The 19385-nt window shown below is 34.7% G+C and overlaps 1 protein-coding gene across 1 annotated transcript in view; it reads left to right on the top strand.

Moving 5' to 3' along the window:
* The window catches only part of LOC127550130 (T-cell immunoglobulin and mucin domain-containing protein 4-like), a 33705-nt gene extending 26368 nt beyond the window's left edge, over positions 1-7337 (top strand). The window contains exons 4-7 of the mRNA XM_051978788.1: positions 2751-2788; positions 4019-4112; positions 5949-5988; positions 7134-7337. Of these exons, the coding sequence (XP_051834748.1) occupies positions 2751-2788; positions 4019-4112; positions 5949-5988; positions 7134-7221 (260 nt within the window). The 3' untranslated portion in view covers positions 7222-7337. The remainder of the gene's footprint in view (positions 1-2750; positions 2789-4018; positions 4113-5948; positions 5989-7133) is intronic.
* Positions 7338-19385: the final 12048 nt, after the last annotated feature.

The raw sequence follows: 19385 nt of genomic DNA, 5'->3' as shown, positions 1-19385 counted from the left end.
ATAAACATTTTAAGCACCTGCTATGTGCCAGGCACTTTGGTAAGTGGATACTGTGGGTACAAAAAGAGGAAAGAGACAGTTCCTGCCCTCAATGAATTTATGATTCACTGGTTGAACAACATGCAAACAAATATATACAACATAAGTTATATTCAGTATAAGTAAAAAATAATTAACTGTCTGAAGGCATTGGAAATAAGGTGAAGGCTTCCAGTAAAAGATGAAATTTAGTTGAGACATAAAGGAAGTTAGAGAAGTCAGTAGGAGAAGCTGAGGAAGGAGAACATTGCAGGAATGGGAGACAGCCAGAGAAAATGTGTGGAGTTAGAGATGGAGTGTTGTTTGTGGAATAGCCAATAGGACTGGCTATGCAGTGTCACTGGATCAGAGTACATGTTGGGGAAATAGATATAAAAAGACTGGAACCATAATAGGGATTTGGTCATGAAAGATTTGAATGCCAAACAGACATTTTCTGTCCTGTTTGGGGGGGTGGGTCTTCTTGAAGACAAGGGGGATTGATCAGATAACCTCTGGAGATTCCTTTTTAATATTAGGATTCTATTTTCCATTTTAGGATTTTGTTCTGTCTTAGTATTCCATATTCTAAAAGTGAATTGGACTATGATTTATGGACTTCAATTTCTTTCTTCCAGACTAGTAGGTTACATTTTAATTATGACAAATTATTGTTCATAATTATTTACACATAAATGGGTAATCCATTTGTGACTATGCAAAGATAATGACTCTAAACTCAGAAAGTCTGGGTTCAAATCCTGCCTCAAATATTTACCAGCTAAGTGACCTTGGGTAAGCCACTTAATCTGAAACTCAGTTTCCAAATTTGTAGGAGGGTGGAATAGATGACTTCTGAATACTTTCCAGCTCTAGGTCCAAGAGACTAAAAATCACAACTCCCCTTCAAATGCATGTATTATTTCTTTGATGTAAGTTGGTATGAGTTGACTCATTGATCTTTCAGAATGCATTCATTCTGTGGTTTTATTCTTGGAGTTAATATTTCTCATACTCTCATACTCATCATCTGGGTACCACTTTAAATGTCTCTGTAGTAACGCTTGAGAAGCTTATTTTATTCAGAGATTATTTTATGTCTAGGCCAAAGTTGGGTTTCAAATTTTTAACTTTACAATATATATCATAGATTGTTAGAAGTAGGATAGAATTCAATGTATTTAGTCCACATTAGTTTCCAGAAGAGGAAACAAATCTTGACTTGTCCTAGATAGAGCCTATTAGAATTTATGTGGCACACTCCTTTCCTCATTTAGAGATGTGAGCAGTTCATGGGTATGGAATATTACGTATATTTTCTAATTTCTTGGATGTAGTAATTACTTTTGCTGATTTTTTTCTCTTTTCTTATTTTTTTTCAATTATGGAAGGGATAAGTGGATTTACAGGAAGAAAATTAGGCAATGTCTAAATAGAAGGGACCAATAAATTTTTTTTAAAGCATTTGTATGGTATAATGGGAAGTACATTGGATCCTGGCATCAGAATGATCTGCATTTATAACTTGTATTTAGAACTGGAGTAGACTTCAAAAATTATGGAATCTAACCCACCTCTTTTTTCAAATGAGAAACTGAGACCCAGAGAAATTAAGTAACTTGCTCAAATAGGGTCATATAGCTAAGAATTGTCTGAAGTAAAATCAAACTCAAATGTCCCCGATTCTGAAACAGTTCTCTCCTCTATCTATTATCCCACAATGTCAGTTTGGTTGTTTTTGTAGCTTAAATGACCCTAAGAAAACTATTTAGGGTTTCTGGATCTCAATTTCCTTTTCTGTAAAATGAAGGGGTTAGAGTAAATGATCTCTAATCTTTCTTCTAACTTCAAACCCTATCTTTTATAACTAGGGGAAGCAATAGAAAGAGCTGAAAGAATTTCATAATGCTTGGTAGAGCTTTTCTGTCACAGTTGGTTCTGATTGTCACTCAAAAACTGGTTGCTTTTTTCAGACTAAAGAATAAAGTCCCATAATTTGCATTTTCTTGTTGCTATAATACAGGGAACCTTATTTCCCAGTAGCTTTTTCCCTGGGATTTTATTATTATCTGAAGAAAAAATGGGAATAATTTGATGTCACTGGGGACTGGTTGCATTTGTGGGGGCAATGCTTTTCACATTAGACATTTCCAATTTAAAGCACATATTAGCCCTGATAAAAGTTACCCTGGCTGGCTTTTCTCTTTGATGGTTTCAATTTCAGGCTCATCCTTCTGAAATGATTGTAATCAAACAGGATTCTAACTGAGCAGGGACAGGAATTTTCGAGTCTTACCTACAATTTCCGGCTCCTAGGGATCATAGAAAAACTTAGATGCAGGATATTAAGATATGTTGAATTTCCCTTTTGGTTTCTTATTCCATTCTGATCCTCCCCTTTCTTTGATAAAAAGCCCATTTGCAGTACTATGATCTGAAGAAACCTTAGACAAATCTACCCCATCTCCCAAAGTTTCAATTTATCTATAAAGTAATGATGGATAGCAGATTAGTTCTGGAACTGAGTATATGAAAATACATGCTTACTGATAACCAATAAAAATGAGAGGAAAAAGGTGAATTAAAGAAAAAAAAATTAAATATGCTGCCTGAACTTCCTGACAGGTTTGAAAACTTTGTGTAATCTCAGAAACTTATATTTTACTATCATGGGAAATATAACCAATATCTTCTCTTTTTTTCTTTTTTTTTTTTCCTCCCCTGGCCATCAGAAACAAGTTTTCAGCAAAATGATTCTGAATTCGAAAAGGTAAAGCAATCCATCATGAAGTATATGGGCTTTGTGATTTTAATTAAATGTTCACACACTACCAATACCACTACCACCACCACTACAAACCCTCTCCTGCCAAAATAAAAGCAACTCAATTAAGATTTCCCATATATTTTCTAAAGCCACGCAGAGCAGGTGCTAACCTGCACTGATAGAAGGAGTTTCTTATTGGGAGTTATCCATACCCATGAAAGCTTAGTTCTAGTCCAAAAAATCAAGCCTAATCTGGCCTTAAGTTTGTCATGACTTTCAAGTCTATCAAGCTCAGAATGCTTGTCACTTAATAGAAATTCCTATTCAGTTCTAACTTTTGCTATAGAAGCTTAAGTCAGCCTCAAATGTTAGCACACAGATGTGGAGACCCAGACCGAAGCAATTAGGTAGTCTTCAGGAAAGAATGTTGGTGAAAAATGGGAAATCTCAGCTGTAGTGGTGGTGGATGCTAGAGATCTTCAGAGTGTTCTGGCTCTGTTTCAGTCCCTATTAAAGTCTCATCTTCTATATGAAGCCTTCCCCTGTTCTCATTAATCTTAGTTTCTTCCCTTTGACATTAACCTTCTTTTGTTTCCATATTCTCACTAGACTATGAGTTCCTTGAGAATAGAGACTATTTTTTCCCTTTCTTTCTATTCTGAATACAATGCTTGGTACATGCTAGATGCTTAATACATGCTTATTTACCTATGACAAAAACAAGATATTCCTTGGTTTCTAGTAAGTTATATTTAATTAAGAGCAGATAACAAATAATTCTAAGTTAAGAAAAAGTATGTAAATACAAGATTTTTTTTTTTTTTTTTTTGGAGGAGGCATTCACTAGCAGTTAGGGAATTAGAGATGAGAGTGTGGGGATGGAACAATGGAAAATCAGGAATGTAAAAGATTTAGCTTCCTGAATCTCTTTTCTAATACCAGAATACCTTGAATGAAACTTTAGGAATCCTATGATGGGATGATTAAAGAGTTCAGGTTTTAGAGAGCTTTTGCCTCTTTCTGAAATATTGTACTCATTCAAATTATAGCTCAGGTTTTAAGAAAGATTCTCAAACATAAAGTAGGGTGACAAAGGACAAATCATTGTCACTGAGTTCTGACTTTTCAGCTGTCCAACAGTTAGTGCCCTTACTGACTGGAAAGCAGGCAGGGAAAACTTAGAAACTATTTAGATGAATGTATTAGCGATTCTGCTTTCCTGTGTCTCTCTAGGTAACAGCTTTTGGAGATCCTGAACTGCTGATGATCATTGTCCCATTGGTGGGGTTTGTTATCCTCCTGATGCTACTGGCTTTTATTTTGAGAGGTAAGGAAGATGAGGTCTTCATAGTACATATGCTAGACATCCAACAGATCTTTGTGAAAGAAATGAATGAATAATTTTATGAATAAATGATCATTACCCTAGCTATATCCATATCTAAACAGACCTGAAAATATAGATAGTCTTGGTTGAGTACCATGTCCTCTTTCTGATCCTTTTGCTATTTTTAGCTTTCTATTGTCCCCACCAAGATTATCTATACTTTTACCCTGTCTACTTTCTTATTAGGTAAAAAAGGAATCTGATAGATTTACTCACACTATGATTATGGAGATTTCCAGAGAGTATTTGCATTTTAGCTAATTCCAGAGAGGAAGAATAGTATTAAATCCAAGGGATTGCGTCTCTCAATATAGGATTTTTACAAAATATGGCTCACAGGTAGAAGATATGAAATGGATGATTTTCAACCCTCAAATCATTCTACTTATGAAATTTACTCTCAAAGTCAACCCAAACTCTGCCTTTCCTTTTGGTGAATTGACAATATTCCCTGTCTCTTAAATAGTCTGACTCTCTAACAACAACACAGCAACAACAACTACTATTTATACAGTGATTTAAGGTCTGCAGAATACTTTTCATACATTATTTTATTTGGTCCTCACAATAACACAGCAAAGTGGGCACATTATGAACCCCATGTTAAAGATGAAAAACGATGCAGGAGAGGTTAAATGATTTGCCCATAGTCACACAGTAAGCCTGATGACCTGAGATTTGAACTCATCTTTTCCTGATAGCATGTCCAGCCTGTTTTTTCACAATACGAGGTTGCTTGTCCATCAATAATAAGGGATTTCTGAATCAAAAATTCAGACTTCAAGCTAAATATAGTAAATGGCTTCCCATTCTATATGTTGAAAAGAGAATGGTCAGTCAGTCACTTGAGATTGATTCACTGGATAAAATGAGTAAGTTTTGAGGTCAGGAAAAAAGCAAGTACTTATTTAATTTGGTTATAAGAAAAAAAACTGCAAGTGTTGCTTGGTTTATTTCATTACACTGTCATGTATTACATTGTCATATACATTATAACTAAGAAAGAAAAAATAATGTTCAATAGCATTTTTTAACTTACATGTAAGGAAAATTTTTAACATAAATTAAAAAAAATTTGAGTTCCAAATTTTTTCTCTCCCTTTCTCACCCTCACCTCTAAAATATGGAAAGCAATTTGATATAGGTTTTATATATATGCAATCACGTAAAATATATTTCCATGCTAGTCGTTCTGTGAAAGAAGAAACAGACCAAAGAAAAAAAGACATGAAAAAATAAAACGAAAATAGTATGCTTTAATCTGCATTCAGATCCCATCAGATTTTTTTTCTCTGGATCTGAATAGTTTTTTTCCTCATGAGTTTTTTGGAATTGTCTTGGATCATGGTATTGCTCAGTCATTCATAGTTGATAAGAAAGAAAATATTGAACTATTTTGGGGTGGACTATACACACATACTTGGTTAGATGTTTTCATTGGTAGAGATATTATAGTAAAGAAATGACTATAATTTGAAACCTGTGAGTATTTGATTTTAAGGGTAGGGAGGGGACTCAGCTGTTAGATTAGGCCTGTAGAAGTATAATGATGCTTTAAAAGAGGGTGTCAGATAAATATGTCTCTAGGAGTCTATCTTCCAAAAACTAATAATGCTTTTATGCATTGTTTCTCTATCCCTTCTTTCTTTCCCCACCCTCAAGGGCTGTTAAGTTTGTGTTTTTTCCTCTCATAGTCCAGTATTACTTTGAGATTCTCACTGAAATTGACTTTCTTGCTTATCCACATTTCATATTGTAACCTTGATTTGTTTCTAGGTAAAATCATAAGAAAGAATTATTCAGATGCACACAAAAGGTAATCTATCCTGCCTGCTGCTCTGCTGATGTGTGTGTGGTAATGACTACAGGAGTTGTTAGTGATGATTAGACTCATTAAGCTCAATAGCTTAATGGCTCCTTATCCTCTGACTAGTTGCAAATGGGCCTGCCTTGTCTTTCAGCTTCCAGCTGCACACTGGAAATGATGGGCCACTCCAGGGTTGGGTGAAAATAGAATTCCAATCCTTGAATTTTGCTCTTCTGCCTCTTTATAACTGAAGTTTGGTTTGAACAGTACTTAAAATATCGTATAAAGGAGGTGTTGGCCACCTCTCCCTTTTTGAAGCTATTTGAGAAAACAGAGTATTTTGTAAATTGTCAATAGATGTCCAGGCCAATGGCTGGAGAAACTAACCTTAAAGGCAAGAATACCTGGATTTTCTCTCTGTCTTTGACTTATTCTGGCTGTGAAACATTTTGCAAATCATTTATATTCTTAGGGCTCTAGTTAACCCTTTTAAGATTAGAAATTGTGGAGAAAGTGTCATCAATATTGGTGAAAGGCATTCCCAAGGCCAATGAGGTCCAGTCTCCCAGGACCAATTAGAAATAAAGATTCTACCATCACTTGCTCACATTCATTGTATTCATGTTTAGATGAATACTTCATGTTCTGTCGATACAAACTTTCAGTCTTCTCTCTATAAATACATAGGTCATGACTATGGACTAAGGAAAGAATTTCCTTCTTTAGAGTTTTCATTGTCCAAATCTTTGTTATCCCATGCAATATAATATACCAATACTGGCTCTAGAAATTTTTTTTTTTTTTTGGCAAAGATAGCGGAGTGCTTTGCCATTCTCTTCTCCAGTAAATTAAAGCAAACAAAATTAAAGCAAGTAATTTTCTCAGAGTCACACAGCTAGTAAGTGTCTGAGGCAATGTTTAAATTCAGGTCTTTCTGATTCCAGGCTCAGCACTCTATCTACTGAGCCATCCAGTTGCCCCTCATTCAGTTCCCCATCTAGCAGGCCTGGTTTATTTGCCTGTAAATGGAAAGGGTTAGATTAGATGAGAGAGGTTAGACTTGCAGCTTGAATTGTCATATGTAGAATTGTCATAGATAGACATTCGATTTTGTGTCCATCTGTTTCATAAACAATCTCTGTTTCTCTTCATAGGATAAATAATGCTGGAGAAGTTAACAATACTCTTAGCATCCCGCCTGGTAGGACAGAGGAAGATGAAGAAGGACTTTTCACCCTCTGATAGCTTTTATTTGGAGAAATATAAATGTGCATGTGTGATATATATGTCTGATAATAAATTGATTTAAGTACACTTTAAAAACATACCAGAATTAAATGAATATCAATTATTTCAAAGTATTTATACTTATCCTTCCAGTATTTCTACTTGCTTATAACATTTCAAGAACAGATTATAAGAAAATGGTTTTTAAAGACTTATATATGTTATTTGGTCTGGGAGGGGCAGAACATGAGTTCCCTATATCTGAAGATCTACACTCATTTATTCTTTGGAAACATGAAGTATCTGCTGTAAGGAGAAAGTAGTTGTAGCAACTGACTTTATATAAGGCTGTAAAGTTTGTAAAATGCTTTACACCCATTATCTCATTTAAGTTTTATGATGTAGTAGAAAATGAAGAGCACTGCATTTGTAATCAGAGGCCTAGGCCTTAAATTCTACTTGTCACCAGTTAATAGTCAAACTATTTTGTGAGCATGGACATGACGCTTCATCTCACTGGGACTCAGTTTCCTCATTTGTAAAATAAGGGGATTGAATTAGATGACCTTGTAAGTTCTTGTTTTCATTCTGTGATCTATGAATGTGGTAAGGTAGATGCCACAAGTATTATTATTCCTTTGAGATGAGGAAGATGATACTCATGAAGGAGAGAGAATTTCAGAAGTAGAAATTGTATTTAGAAGTAGAAATTGGATGATAAAACTGAACTACACATTGTGGGGTCAGTTTGTTAAAAAGAAGTCATCAACAAATTTTTATTATTACTATGCGCTAGGTATTGTATTAAGCTCTGGGGATTCAAATACAAGCAGAAAGATCATTCTTGCTCAGGGAGTTTATATTCAGTTAAGGGAAAATGACACCTAAAGGAAGCTGAAAAGAATGGTGAGGGGAAGGAAGATAGCCACTTTGGGGCATGATGGAAAATGTCCAGAATATCAGGATATAGATTAAAAGGATGAGGGGAGAAGCTGATTGTAGCCTTGGTTCAGTTTGAGGAAGTTCTTGACCCCTAGGGACTGTGCCCAGGAACTCCCTGGAAAAGACCACTTTAATAAGAAGACAGGTCTAGAAATCTAGGGTCAGATATATGTTTCTGACTTTCACAAGGATTTGTGATACAAAATCCACAAAGAAATCATTAATTTTAACTTTGGGCAGTTCAACTTGCTCTCTGAGACTCAGTCTATTAAATGAGGGAGTTGAATGAAACTCACTGTCCTTCATTTCAAATGCCTACTTTGCAGGTCACAATGCTGGGCAGTGAATATACAAAGACAAAATTAAGTCCTTTCTTTCAAGGAGCATATATTTTAACAGAATTATCTCTAAATTTCCTTCTGCTCCAAATTTGATAATCCTGCAATCTTTTACATAGACAGCATGCTTCTTCCTGATTATATAGTTCAGAGCAAGCCTCTTCATTTCTCTGGACCTTAATTTCTTATTCATAAAATGAAGGGGATCGTGTAGATGGTCTCTAAGTTCCTAAGGGGCTTAAATTTTTTAAAATAATTTTTGTTTAGAAATTGTCCTTAGAATTGGAAGCACAGGACCTTAGAACTGGAAGCACACTGTAATTTAATCAGTGGAAATCCTTTACCTTTAAATGGCAATTTGATTTTTGGAAAGAGCTCAAATTCTTTTTTTTTTCTTTTTTTGTGAATAGACTTTTCTTTTTTCTTTTTTCTTTTTTTTCTATTTTAAATTTTTATTTAATAATTACTTTATATTGACAGAATCCATGCCAGGGTAATTTTTTTACAACATTATCCCTTGCACTCATTTCTGTTCCGATTTTTCCTCTTCCTCCCTCTACCCCCTCCCCTAGATGGCAAGCAGTCCTATATATGTTGGATATGTTGCAGTATATCCTAGATACAATATATGTTTGCAGAACCGAACAGTTCTCTTGTTGCACAGGGAGAATTGGATTCAGAAGGTATAAATAACCCGGGAAGAAAAACAAAAATGTAGATAGTTCACATTCGTTTCCCAGTGTTCTTTCTTTGGGTGTAGCTGCTTTTGTCCGTCATTTATCAATTGAAACTCAGGTCGGAAAGAGCTCAAATTCTAAGCTACATTTGGTAAATGAGATGAATAATCAAACTGGGGAATACCTTTTTTTGTTATAATGTGAGGCAGGTCTATAAAATAAAGAACTTGATTTTGTGGTGTGGTTTGTAAGCTAGAATGGAAAGTGAAAAAAGGAAAGGAATGGTTGGACAAAGAGAGACAGTCATTTGGGAATGGAAGATAATAAAATGTTTTTTTTTTTTTTTTCTAACTCACAAAGGTTAGAGAAGAAAAACATATGCCAAAGGGAAATAATGAAGTTGCCTAAGGCTCAGAATTAGAGATTTTTAGACAAATTGCTGAGAAGATACTAATAGGAAACTTCTCTGACATCAATGGCATGAAGCAATGGGAAAAGCCTGAGCCACTGTTATGAATTAATTGCTTAGTAAGAATGAAGAAAGAGGGACAAAGCTAGGAAACTTACCTTTAATTATGCCATAGTAAACAAATAGCTGACAATGGCATCCAATTTCCAGGTTGCTTAAACCTTAGCATATATGCATCCTGAAGGCTAGGGCTGAACCAAACAAATTGGGTTTTGCTAGCTTAAAAAAGGTAGCATATGAACCCTGCTCCACAATAAGGCTCACTGCAAGGATTGTTTTTGAGAAATGAACTGGAAGTTCAAAAAATACCTAGATGGACAGAACTGGTCCAAGTACAACTGAGAAAGGAGTATGAGGTAGCCTAGTCTTGGTTAGCATTTCCTAAAGAAGAGTTTCAAAAGCACTTTGAGTAAGGACTCCATCTTGGAATAAGTGTGTGGTTGCTTGAGGTGACTACTTTGAAAGATGTATTTCATTTGGATATTCAATTTCTTCCACAGTTTTAAAAATAAATTATCGATAACTTTTATTAAATTTTCCCTTGTATTCCTTACTCCTTTAACTCCCAGAGAACTGTCCTATACACCAAAAAAAAAAAAAAAAAAAAAAAAAAAAAAAAAAAAGTAAGAGAAAACATAAAGGAAGAGGAGGGGAGAAAAATGGCCAAAACGATTAATACATTGAAAAAAAATCAGACAACATATGCAGTGCTCCACCCCTCATAGATACCCTACTTATGCAAACTAGGAATTTCAGTGGAATTTCAAATTACTTATAAGAGATTGCTTGTGTTTTGTAATTTTATTTTGTTTTATTTTTTGAATTTGTTCTTGAATTCTTGAATGTTCTGTGGTGGTTGTTCCTTCCATTTATATTGTTGTCATCATTATGTTTTCCTGATTCTGCCAACTTTATTATGTATCAGTGCTAATTTAGTTTTATGATTATATAGTTGCATCTGTAAGGGATTTTGTAAATTCCTTGCTCTAAGCTTTTCTGACCAAGAATTCCCTTTACAATATCCTTTAGCACTAGCCATCCATTTTTAAAAATTATCATTATAGCTTTTTATTGACAAAACATATGCACAGGTAATTTTTCAACATTGACCCTTGCAAACACTTCTTACTTTTCCCTTCCTTTCCTCCATCCCTTCCCCTAGATGGTAGGCAGTCTCATACATGTTAAACATGTTAAAGTATATCTTAAATACAATATATGTATACATATTTATACGTTCTCTTGTTACACAAGAAAAATTGGATTCAGAAAGGTAAAAATAACCTGGGAAGAAAAACAAAAACGTAAGCAGCCCATACTCGTTTCCCAGTATCCTTTTGCTGGGTGTAGCTGGTTCTGTTCATCACTGATCTGGCCATCCAATTTTTGATGAAAAACCTTTAAGAATCAGTGAATGTTTGAGGTAACTTCTTTGACTTTTGGATATCAGCAGGGAGCCCCAGTTCAAATCCTTTCTCAGGCACTTCATTCTGTGTGACCCATGGCAAATTACTTATCCTTGGTCTATTTTAGTTTCTTCAACTGTAAAATGGTAATAAGAGCACCTACTTCAGAGTCTTTAATGAGGTTTAAATGATATAATATCTATAAAGTAAGTACATGGCAAACCTTAAAGTGCTTATAAATGTTAGCTATTATTTTTGTATTTAAATTTTTTATAGCTGCTCTAATTCTTTTCCCTGGCATTGAACTAAATTTTGTTCTCTGCAACTTCATTTCTCTTGGTTCTGTGCTCTGGGGCTAATGATAAGCAGAATAAAGCTATTTCTTTCACATTATAGAGTTTCAGCCATCTCAACTCCCCATGTTTTCTTCTCTAAGCTAATCATCTCTGGTTGCTTCAACTTATTTTATTGAGAAAGCTTCTTTAGAGAACACTTTCTCCCCTAAATTATTGTGGAACATGTAGTTCAGACCACTTTCTCAAGGAGTACATTTTCCTGCTTCCAAAGCAATCTGAGGATTATGAATCTAACTAAACTGGGTAGTAGAGTATATTACTAATTCATGCAGATCATGCATCTGAAATCCTATTTTCCCTCCTTGGAAGTACTTTTAGAACATTTTGGAAAGGGGTGCTCTGAGTTCAATTATTTGCCATATTGAATGATGTCTGGTCTGTCCAAATTAAAATTAAATGCAGGTATTGGATCTTGTGTCATGTGATTATTTTTTACCTTCAGTCATTGTTACAGGGTGAACTCTTTTATGCTGCAAAATATTGAGAGGCAAGGTAGAAAATAGGTAAATCTTGCTATAAACTTACATGTGTTCAGAAATCAGCAAAACGAAACAAAACAAACAAAAAACCATGTTTGTGGCCAGTCATTAGGAATTTATCTTTGATTACCTGAACTCAACAAAATATATACACCCGATAAATCTGTAAAGGAAAATTTAAGAGAAAATGCAGTCTTGGTAGAAGAGTCAGCAATGGTTCAAATTCTATTTCAGGCTGACATATTCTTAGAAGTCGAGGAAGATATTCTAAAAAAAGCCAATATTCATATAAAATTTTAAGATTTGCAAATCAGTTTGCAAAAATTTCATTTGATCATCATAATAACCCTAAGACTCAGTGGGACTTACTGTCAGATGATGAGATGATGATCTATTGACCCTGGAATCTTTGTATCCTGTTGCTTTTGGAAGGTTTCAGTCCCCCAGTTTGAGGTTGTAGTGGGCTATGTTGGTTGAGGAGGAGAATAATGGGGAGGGGATATTGTTGGTCCAGTTTGTAAGGTCAAAGGATTCATGGGTAGAGACAGCCAAGCAATTCATTATACATTCTAGAGGACATAGCTACCTGGAATGGTGATGTTGCCTTTTAGTAGTCATTAGAAAACCTGATTTGATGGACAAATAATGATTTGAAAGTAGCATATAAAATTATTTGTATGTAATGTAGTGCTTCTGAAGCACTTGAGTCCTTAAAATAGTTTCCAGTTTTTGAAAAGTATTTTAAACATCTCCCCCTGTGTTCTTCCATGCACTATTAATTTGTGCTATCTGTGAAGAAGGGATTTGCTGAGCCAAGATAAAATTTACACTAGACCCCTTAGGAAGGATCATGATTCCTATAAGCTCTGACTATAGTTTGTTTACTGCAGTTGAAAACAATTAATGGCTTTGCCTTTATATTAAGGTTAGATAAAATATTTTAGAAATTCAAATAACATTCTATCAGAGTTAAGCACAACATATCTGAATATGGCTTCAGAAGTGCTTACAAGAACTTTTAGAGATCATGGGTCATAACCTTTTTTTTATTTGATACAAATACAGAGGTTTTATAGACCCACTTATCTGATATTCAATTTAAATTTAAATAGCATTCATTTAGTACCTACAAATGCCCTCTTCCAAGCAATGAAGGCTTTCAGACAAAAAAGAATGTACTAGTAAAAAGATGGAAACTGAAGGGGTGCTCACCTATTGGGGAATAATTGAAAAAAGTTATGGTATATGAATGTGGTGAAACATAAGAAGAGATCAAATGATCAATTTCATGGGAAACTGAAACAAAAAGAATGAATGCACACCAAAATGAGCAGAATTAGGAGGATAATTTCTAACAACAAAATCATAAAGATTAACAACTTTGAAAGACTTTTTTTTATTGCTTCAAACATATAGTCAGGCAAAAGAAATCCCAACATTGTCATATGTACATACATATGTGTATGTGTGTATATATGTGTGTGGTTATGCGCATGTGTGTATATATAATAGTTGGATTGACAGAAATAGACAGACACAGAGAGACAGAGATGCAGACACACACACACACACACATACACACACACACACACACAGATTTCACTTTGTACTGAGTCCATCACCTCTCTATCTGAACATAAATACATCTTTTATTATGAGTCCTCTAGAATTCTGATTGTTAATTGTGTTGTTAGAGTTCTTAAGACTTTCAAAGTTGTTGTCCTTAAAATACTGTTACTGTATATACTATCCTTCTGGTTTTGTTCATTTCACTTTGCATAAATTCATTCAAGTTTTCCCAGTTTTCTTTGAAGTCATTCCCTTTATTCTCCAACTAATTGGTACTTCCTCATTTCCAATTCTTTGCCTCCATGAAAATAGCTGAAACATACACATACATATGTACACATATGGATCCTTGTTCTTTTTTTTTTTTTTTTTAATTTGAAAGACTTTAGATCTTTGATCAATGCACTGACCAATAATGATTCCAGAGTACCAAAGATAAAGCATGCTACCCACTTACTGCCAGAGAGATGATGGATTCAAGTTCAGAACAAGATATGTTCCTTTGGATATGGCTAATAAGGGATTTTGCTTCAGTTGATTATGCATATTTTAAATGAAGCTTTAATTTTCATTTTTTTTTGGTTGTTGTTTAATTGGGGAGATTGTGGGAGGGAAAGAAAATAAATATTTCTAATAAGACTACCATACTATTCTTCCCCTCCCCATCAATGAAAATGGCATTCTTTTTTTTTTTTAAATTTTTATTTAATAATTACTTTATATTGACAGAATCCATGCCAGGGTAATTTTTTTTTTACAACATTATCCCTTGCACTCGTTTCTGTTCCGATTTTTCCCCTCCCTCCCTCCACCCCCTCCCCTAGATGGCAAGCAGTTTTATATATGTTAGATATGTTGCAGTATATCCTAGATACAATATATGTTTGCAGAACTGAACAGTTCTCTTGTTGCACAGGGAGAATTGGATTCAAAAGGTATAAAAAACCCGGGAAGAAAAACAAAAATGCAGATAGTTCACATTCGTTTCCCAGTGTTCTTTCTTTGGGTGTAGCTGCTTCTGTCCATCATTTATCAATTGAAACTCAGTTAGGTCTCTTTGTCAAAGAAATCCACTTCCATCAAAATATGTCCTCATACAATATCGTTGTCGAAGTGTATAATGATCTCCTGGTTCTGCTCATTTCACTTAGCATCAGTTCATATAAGTCTCGCCAGTCCTCTCTGTATTCATCCTGCTGGTCATTTCTTACAGAACAATAATATTCCATAACATTTATATACCACAATTTACCCAGCCATTCTCCAATTGATGGGCATCCATTCATTGAAAATGGCATTCTTGACTCAAAGAGCTGACAGTCAGCTAGGTAAGAATAAGAAACAAATACAAATAAATAGAATATAAAGCAAATGAATGAGAGGCACAAAGTTCAGTTGAATTCCTAAGAGGCAGGGATGATCTCCAGCTTTAGCTAGGGATAGCTACTTGGAAGAGTGAACATATGAACTAAGTCTTGAAGGACTTCCACTGGTAAGGGAGAAGACATTCAAAGCATAGAGTGTTTTGTGATCAAAAGTAATAAACCACAGGGTCTATGTGGGGAAAAGCAAGCAGGTCAGAAAGTTCAGAGTTTAGGTTGCCTGAAGAAGAGTAATATGATAAAAGATCAGAAAAGCAGAGTGGAGCTGGATTATGGAGAACTGTGAATGTCAGACTAATGAGCTTGGGCTTTATTTGGTATGTAGCAGAGAGCCAAAGAGACTTTTGCTTTGTTTATCTTTAATTTTATTATTATTTTTTAATGAACACCAAAGAAAAACAAAAAGAGACTGTGTTTTTCCTTTCCTTACATGCTCAGTTCTTGGCATAATTCCTGACCCATAGTTAGTGCTTAATAAATGCTTGTTGTTGATGATGAAAATGAGTAAAAGACCATTTCCATATAATCAGAAAAACAGAAAAAAAGATTCTATGCAAAACTACAAATCTTTATCACAAAATTGGCTTGAATTTTTTTTTAAGGATGTGATATACTCAATATATTATTTTTATAATGGTGCTACTTGCCTGTTTCCTTTTAAAATTCCTCTTTGAAGATTTTGAAATTTAGAGACAAGATCAGATTTTAGCATTTTAGATCATAGGCTTAGAAATGGAAGGAACCTTACAGCTTATCTAGTACTACATTCTTCTTTTAAGGTTGAGGAATCACTCAGAGTAGTTAAGTGACCTTCCCAAAATTGCACAGCTAATAGATTTAGGACAGCATTTAAACATAGGATCTTGGCTCTTTATTGCATCAATCTGGCAAATGTGCGCAGAAATTATTAGAAGGAGAGAGCCTGAAGATAAAAACTTTTAGGAATTCACTGAGGACCTTATAGTCTATTAGAGAAGTCAGAAGAACTTGACTTTAGATAGTATTGATGGAAATGTGAAGACAGTTATGGCCCATATAGTAGATGTTAATTTTTTAAAAGTTTTATTGATGCATTTTGTTTTTATGTCATATATATTTTCAGATTACTTCCATCTTATGAGAGTCTCTTGCAACAAAGTAAAACATTTAAGTCAAACTAATAATACAGTGACCTCACCTGAAAATGTATATGGCACATCACATTGATAGCATACCAGCCTTTCTAATAAAAAAAAAAAAGAAGAAATTTATTTTGTCTCCTACTCCCATGCTATTGAGAAAAAAGAAAAAAATGTAATAAATACAGTCAAAACAAAATTCTGTAATATTAGTATATAAAAATGTCTCATTCTGTATCTCAAATCTATTTATAAACCTTATTTACATAATTTTATGGCTGAGGTAACTATGACATTGAGCTTACTGTCATATAGCTAGTGTGTGATGGAGCTGGGATTCCAACCTAGAAGCTAAAGAATTTTTTTCCACTAGTGCCTTTAAATATATTGATACAAGGTATGACTCACCAAATTGGGGGTAACATGTATGTGTGTGAATGGCAGGGTAAGGTAAGGTTAGGCTGACTGCTGTCTTTTGGGCCCTGCTAATGCTAGATGGGGAAGGCAGGAAGGACCCTAAGCTTTTGAAAATATAACCAATTGCTTCTCATCTCTACCTTTTGCCTTCAAGTTTTATTTCGAATCCTATATTTTAATTCTAGTGCCAATTTTCTATTGACAGTTTATAGTTTGCATGTTGTCTCCCCCATTGTACAATGGGCTCCTTGAGGAGCAGGGAGTATCTTTTTTCTATCTTTGCATCTCCTGTACTTAGGACAGGTTTTGGCACATAGTAGGTGTTTAATGAGTGTTTATCAACTGACTTAACTGGATCCTTGCTAAGCCTTTTTACTTTTTTTTTCTTTTTTCTTTTCCTTTCCAAGTCTTAAAACAAACCAACAAGGAACAAATAAGGCAACTGTGATCCAATAGCTTGCCTGGAATGTGGGGCTTTGGGATGGTAATTGTAATGCCAGGCTGAATTCATTCCTTAATCCTAGCTCCCTTACTTTCTTCATCTTCTTCTTCTTCTTCCCCTTTTCAATCTCTTTCCCCCCCACTATTATTTACTCAGAAATGAGATTTAAATTTACAAAGGAAATTGCAAGCAAAAAACCTGGCTGGAACTTTAATGAAGCCAGGTGGGACATATTTAAATGGAAATGTGTTCAAGTAATTCATGAAGAACTGATACCAGCTGTCATCCCACTTAATGAAAGGTTAACAGGAGTTCTGTGAGAGCTGGTTGGGGAGACTCTTTCTTTCTCTAAAGAAAACAGAAAGTTGAGGAACTGACTTCCCAGCGGAGTGAAGAACTAGAGGAGGAAACCTTTGAAAACAGAAAAAGATTCACATTGAAGTGAGCTTTTTATAAATTTGTAAACATGTTACAAAGAAATACCTATCTCTAATAACTCTCGGTACTCCGAGGACACAAAGGACAGTAAAGGAGAGTTTCGTGACTAAGATGAATACTAATATCAATGTAGACATTTCAGAGAGCTTGAAGATGGGCTGCCAAAAATCACTCTATTACTTAAGCTAAATGCATTGTTTCAGATGTATATGGAGCTTTTTTCTGGGATGAGACTTAAAATAGTGCCTAGTATAGTGGAATATACACAGGATTTAAATCAGACAATATGAGTTCCAGTTTTGGTCCAGCTGTTTTCTGCCTGTATGATTTAATCCTATATTACTTAATCTTCCTGGACTTCAGTCTCTTCATCTTTACAATGAAATGGCTAGTCTACATACTTTTAAAGATTTCTACTAGCTTTGCATTCCTTTGGTTACAGGAGAGTCCAGAGTCATAATTAGGAATCCTTTCATCTGGGGGTAAAAACAGTTGGGTAGGATGATGGTGGTAGTGGTGGTAAGGATAGAATAACTGAGGGTACAGTCATGCTGGGATATAAGGGTATCCATATTTCAGAGAGTTCCACTTTTCTCTTGATAAAAGATTGTGGAGAGCAAGTGGTCATCTAGAGAGGCAACTGAGGTCTCAAGAGGCTGGATAAGAAAATTAGATTATATATATTGCTTGATGTAGACCCGTGGAGGAATACAAGGTATTAGCATGGGGATGACAATTTTTGGATCACCATAGAGATGCATCATATTTTGCAGATGATAAGATCTCAAGACAAAACCTTACTTGCTCATCCTACTAGACATTCTTTCTAGCTTGGGACAGTTCTTAGGATTTCTCAGGCTCAGTAGTTTACAAATAATTGGATAGCATAGACTCCAAGATTAGGTGATTATTATTCCATTGAATGATGATATCCCATTTTGTTCCTTGTGCTCCTATCTATGTGATTAGGAGCCTGACAGAAAACATTGTGTCTTCTTTTGAATATTCTTCTTCCTTTCTATGGGAGCTAAATATGAGGTTATGCCCCCAATAGGTATACAATCAATATATCTTCTAAACCTTGTTATTCAGTCATTTCAATCATGTTTGAGTGTTTGTGAACTTATTTGAGATTTTCTTGGCAAAGATACTAGACTTATCATTTTACAGATGAGGAAACTGAGGCAAATAGAGTTCAATAATTTGTTCAGGTTTACACAATTAGTATGTGTCTGAGGTTGGATTTGAAATCAGGACATTGAGTCTCTCTGACTCCAGGACCAATACTCTATCCACTGCTCCACCCTAGTTACCCCATTTTTTGAGCCTAATAAACCAAATCATATCCCAAAGTAGTAGTAGAGAAATTCATGTAGAATTTTATTATCACAATCTTACTTCTCTAATTTTAATGGAACTATTATCTTATTACCAGGGATCAATCTTTTACTGGCCAGATCATGCCTTATTATGCCTTTCCATTTTACTCTTGTCTTTTCATAAGTGCACCTACCAATATGATGGGAAGTTTTCCTTTAGTCTTATTAATATTTTTTGGATATTTTTGGAAACCTTAGATTGTTCATATGTTACCCTTCACTCTACAACATGCCAATCCTAGATCCTTTCCTGATCCAACATTTCATGTAAATTAATGTTTGTAGACAGTCAAAAACTGTGGGATCCTGAGCACACCTACTCATCCTCATGAGTTAATGATGTTCATTAAACCTTTAGTATTTATAGCTTTTAGACTTAATTTAGCATCATTGCCAGCTACCTTTTCCAGAATACACCAGTGACAGGAAATGAAAATCACAAGTGGGGCATATAGTTTGCAGTCCCAGATCTGTGTGCTTTACTCCCTTGTTCCTATAAAATACTCTGCAATATGATATATGAATTAGAGAGAAATCTTCGTGGTTCAATATTCTACCATCAATCTGGGCTCCTAAATCTATTGCAATTATTAAGGCATTACATATGGACATTTCAGTTGGGCCCAAATGGATTTTAATTTGCTCCAATTCAATGTCAAGACTGAATAGTATTATGTCTAGAGAGTCTAAAGGGAAGAGAGCTTTGTACCATGAAGTAATGTGGTTAATTAATCAAGGATTAAGTTTGGGTCTAAGTCATAATTTTA

Source organism: Antechinus flavipes, chromosome 2 (assembly GCF_016432865.1).
Source record: "Antechinus flavipes isolate AdamAnt ecotype Samford, QLD, Australia chromosome 2, AdamAnt_v2, whole genome shotgun sequence".
Taxonomy (NCBI): domain Eukaryota; kingdom Metazoa; phylum Chordata; class Mammalia; order Dasyuromorphia; family Dasyuridae; genus Antechinus; species Antechinus flavipes.
This window is presented reverse-complemented; position numbering and strand designations above follow the sequence as displayed.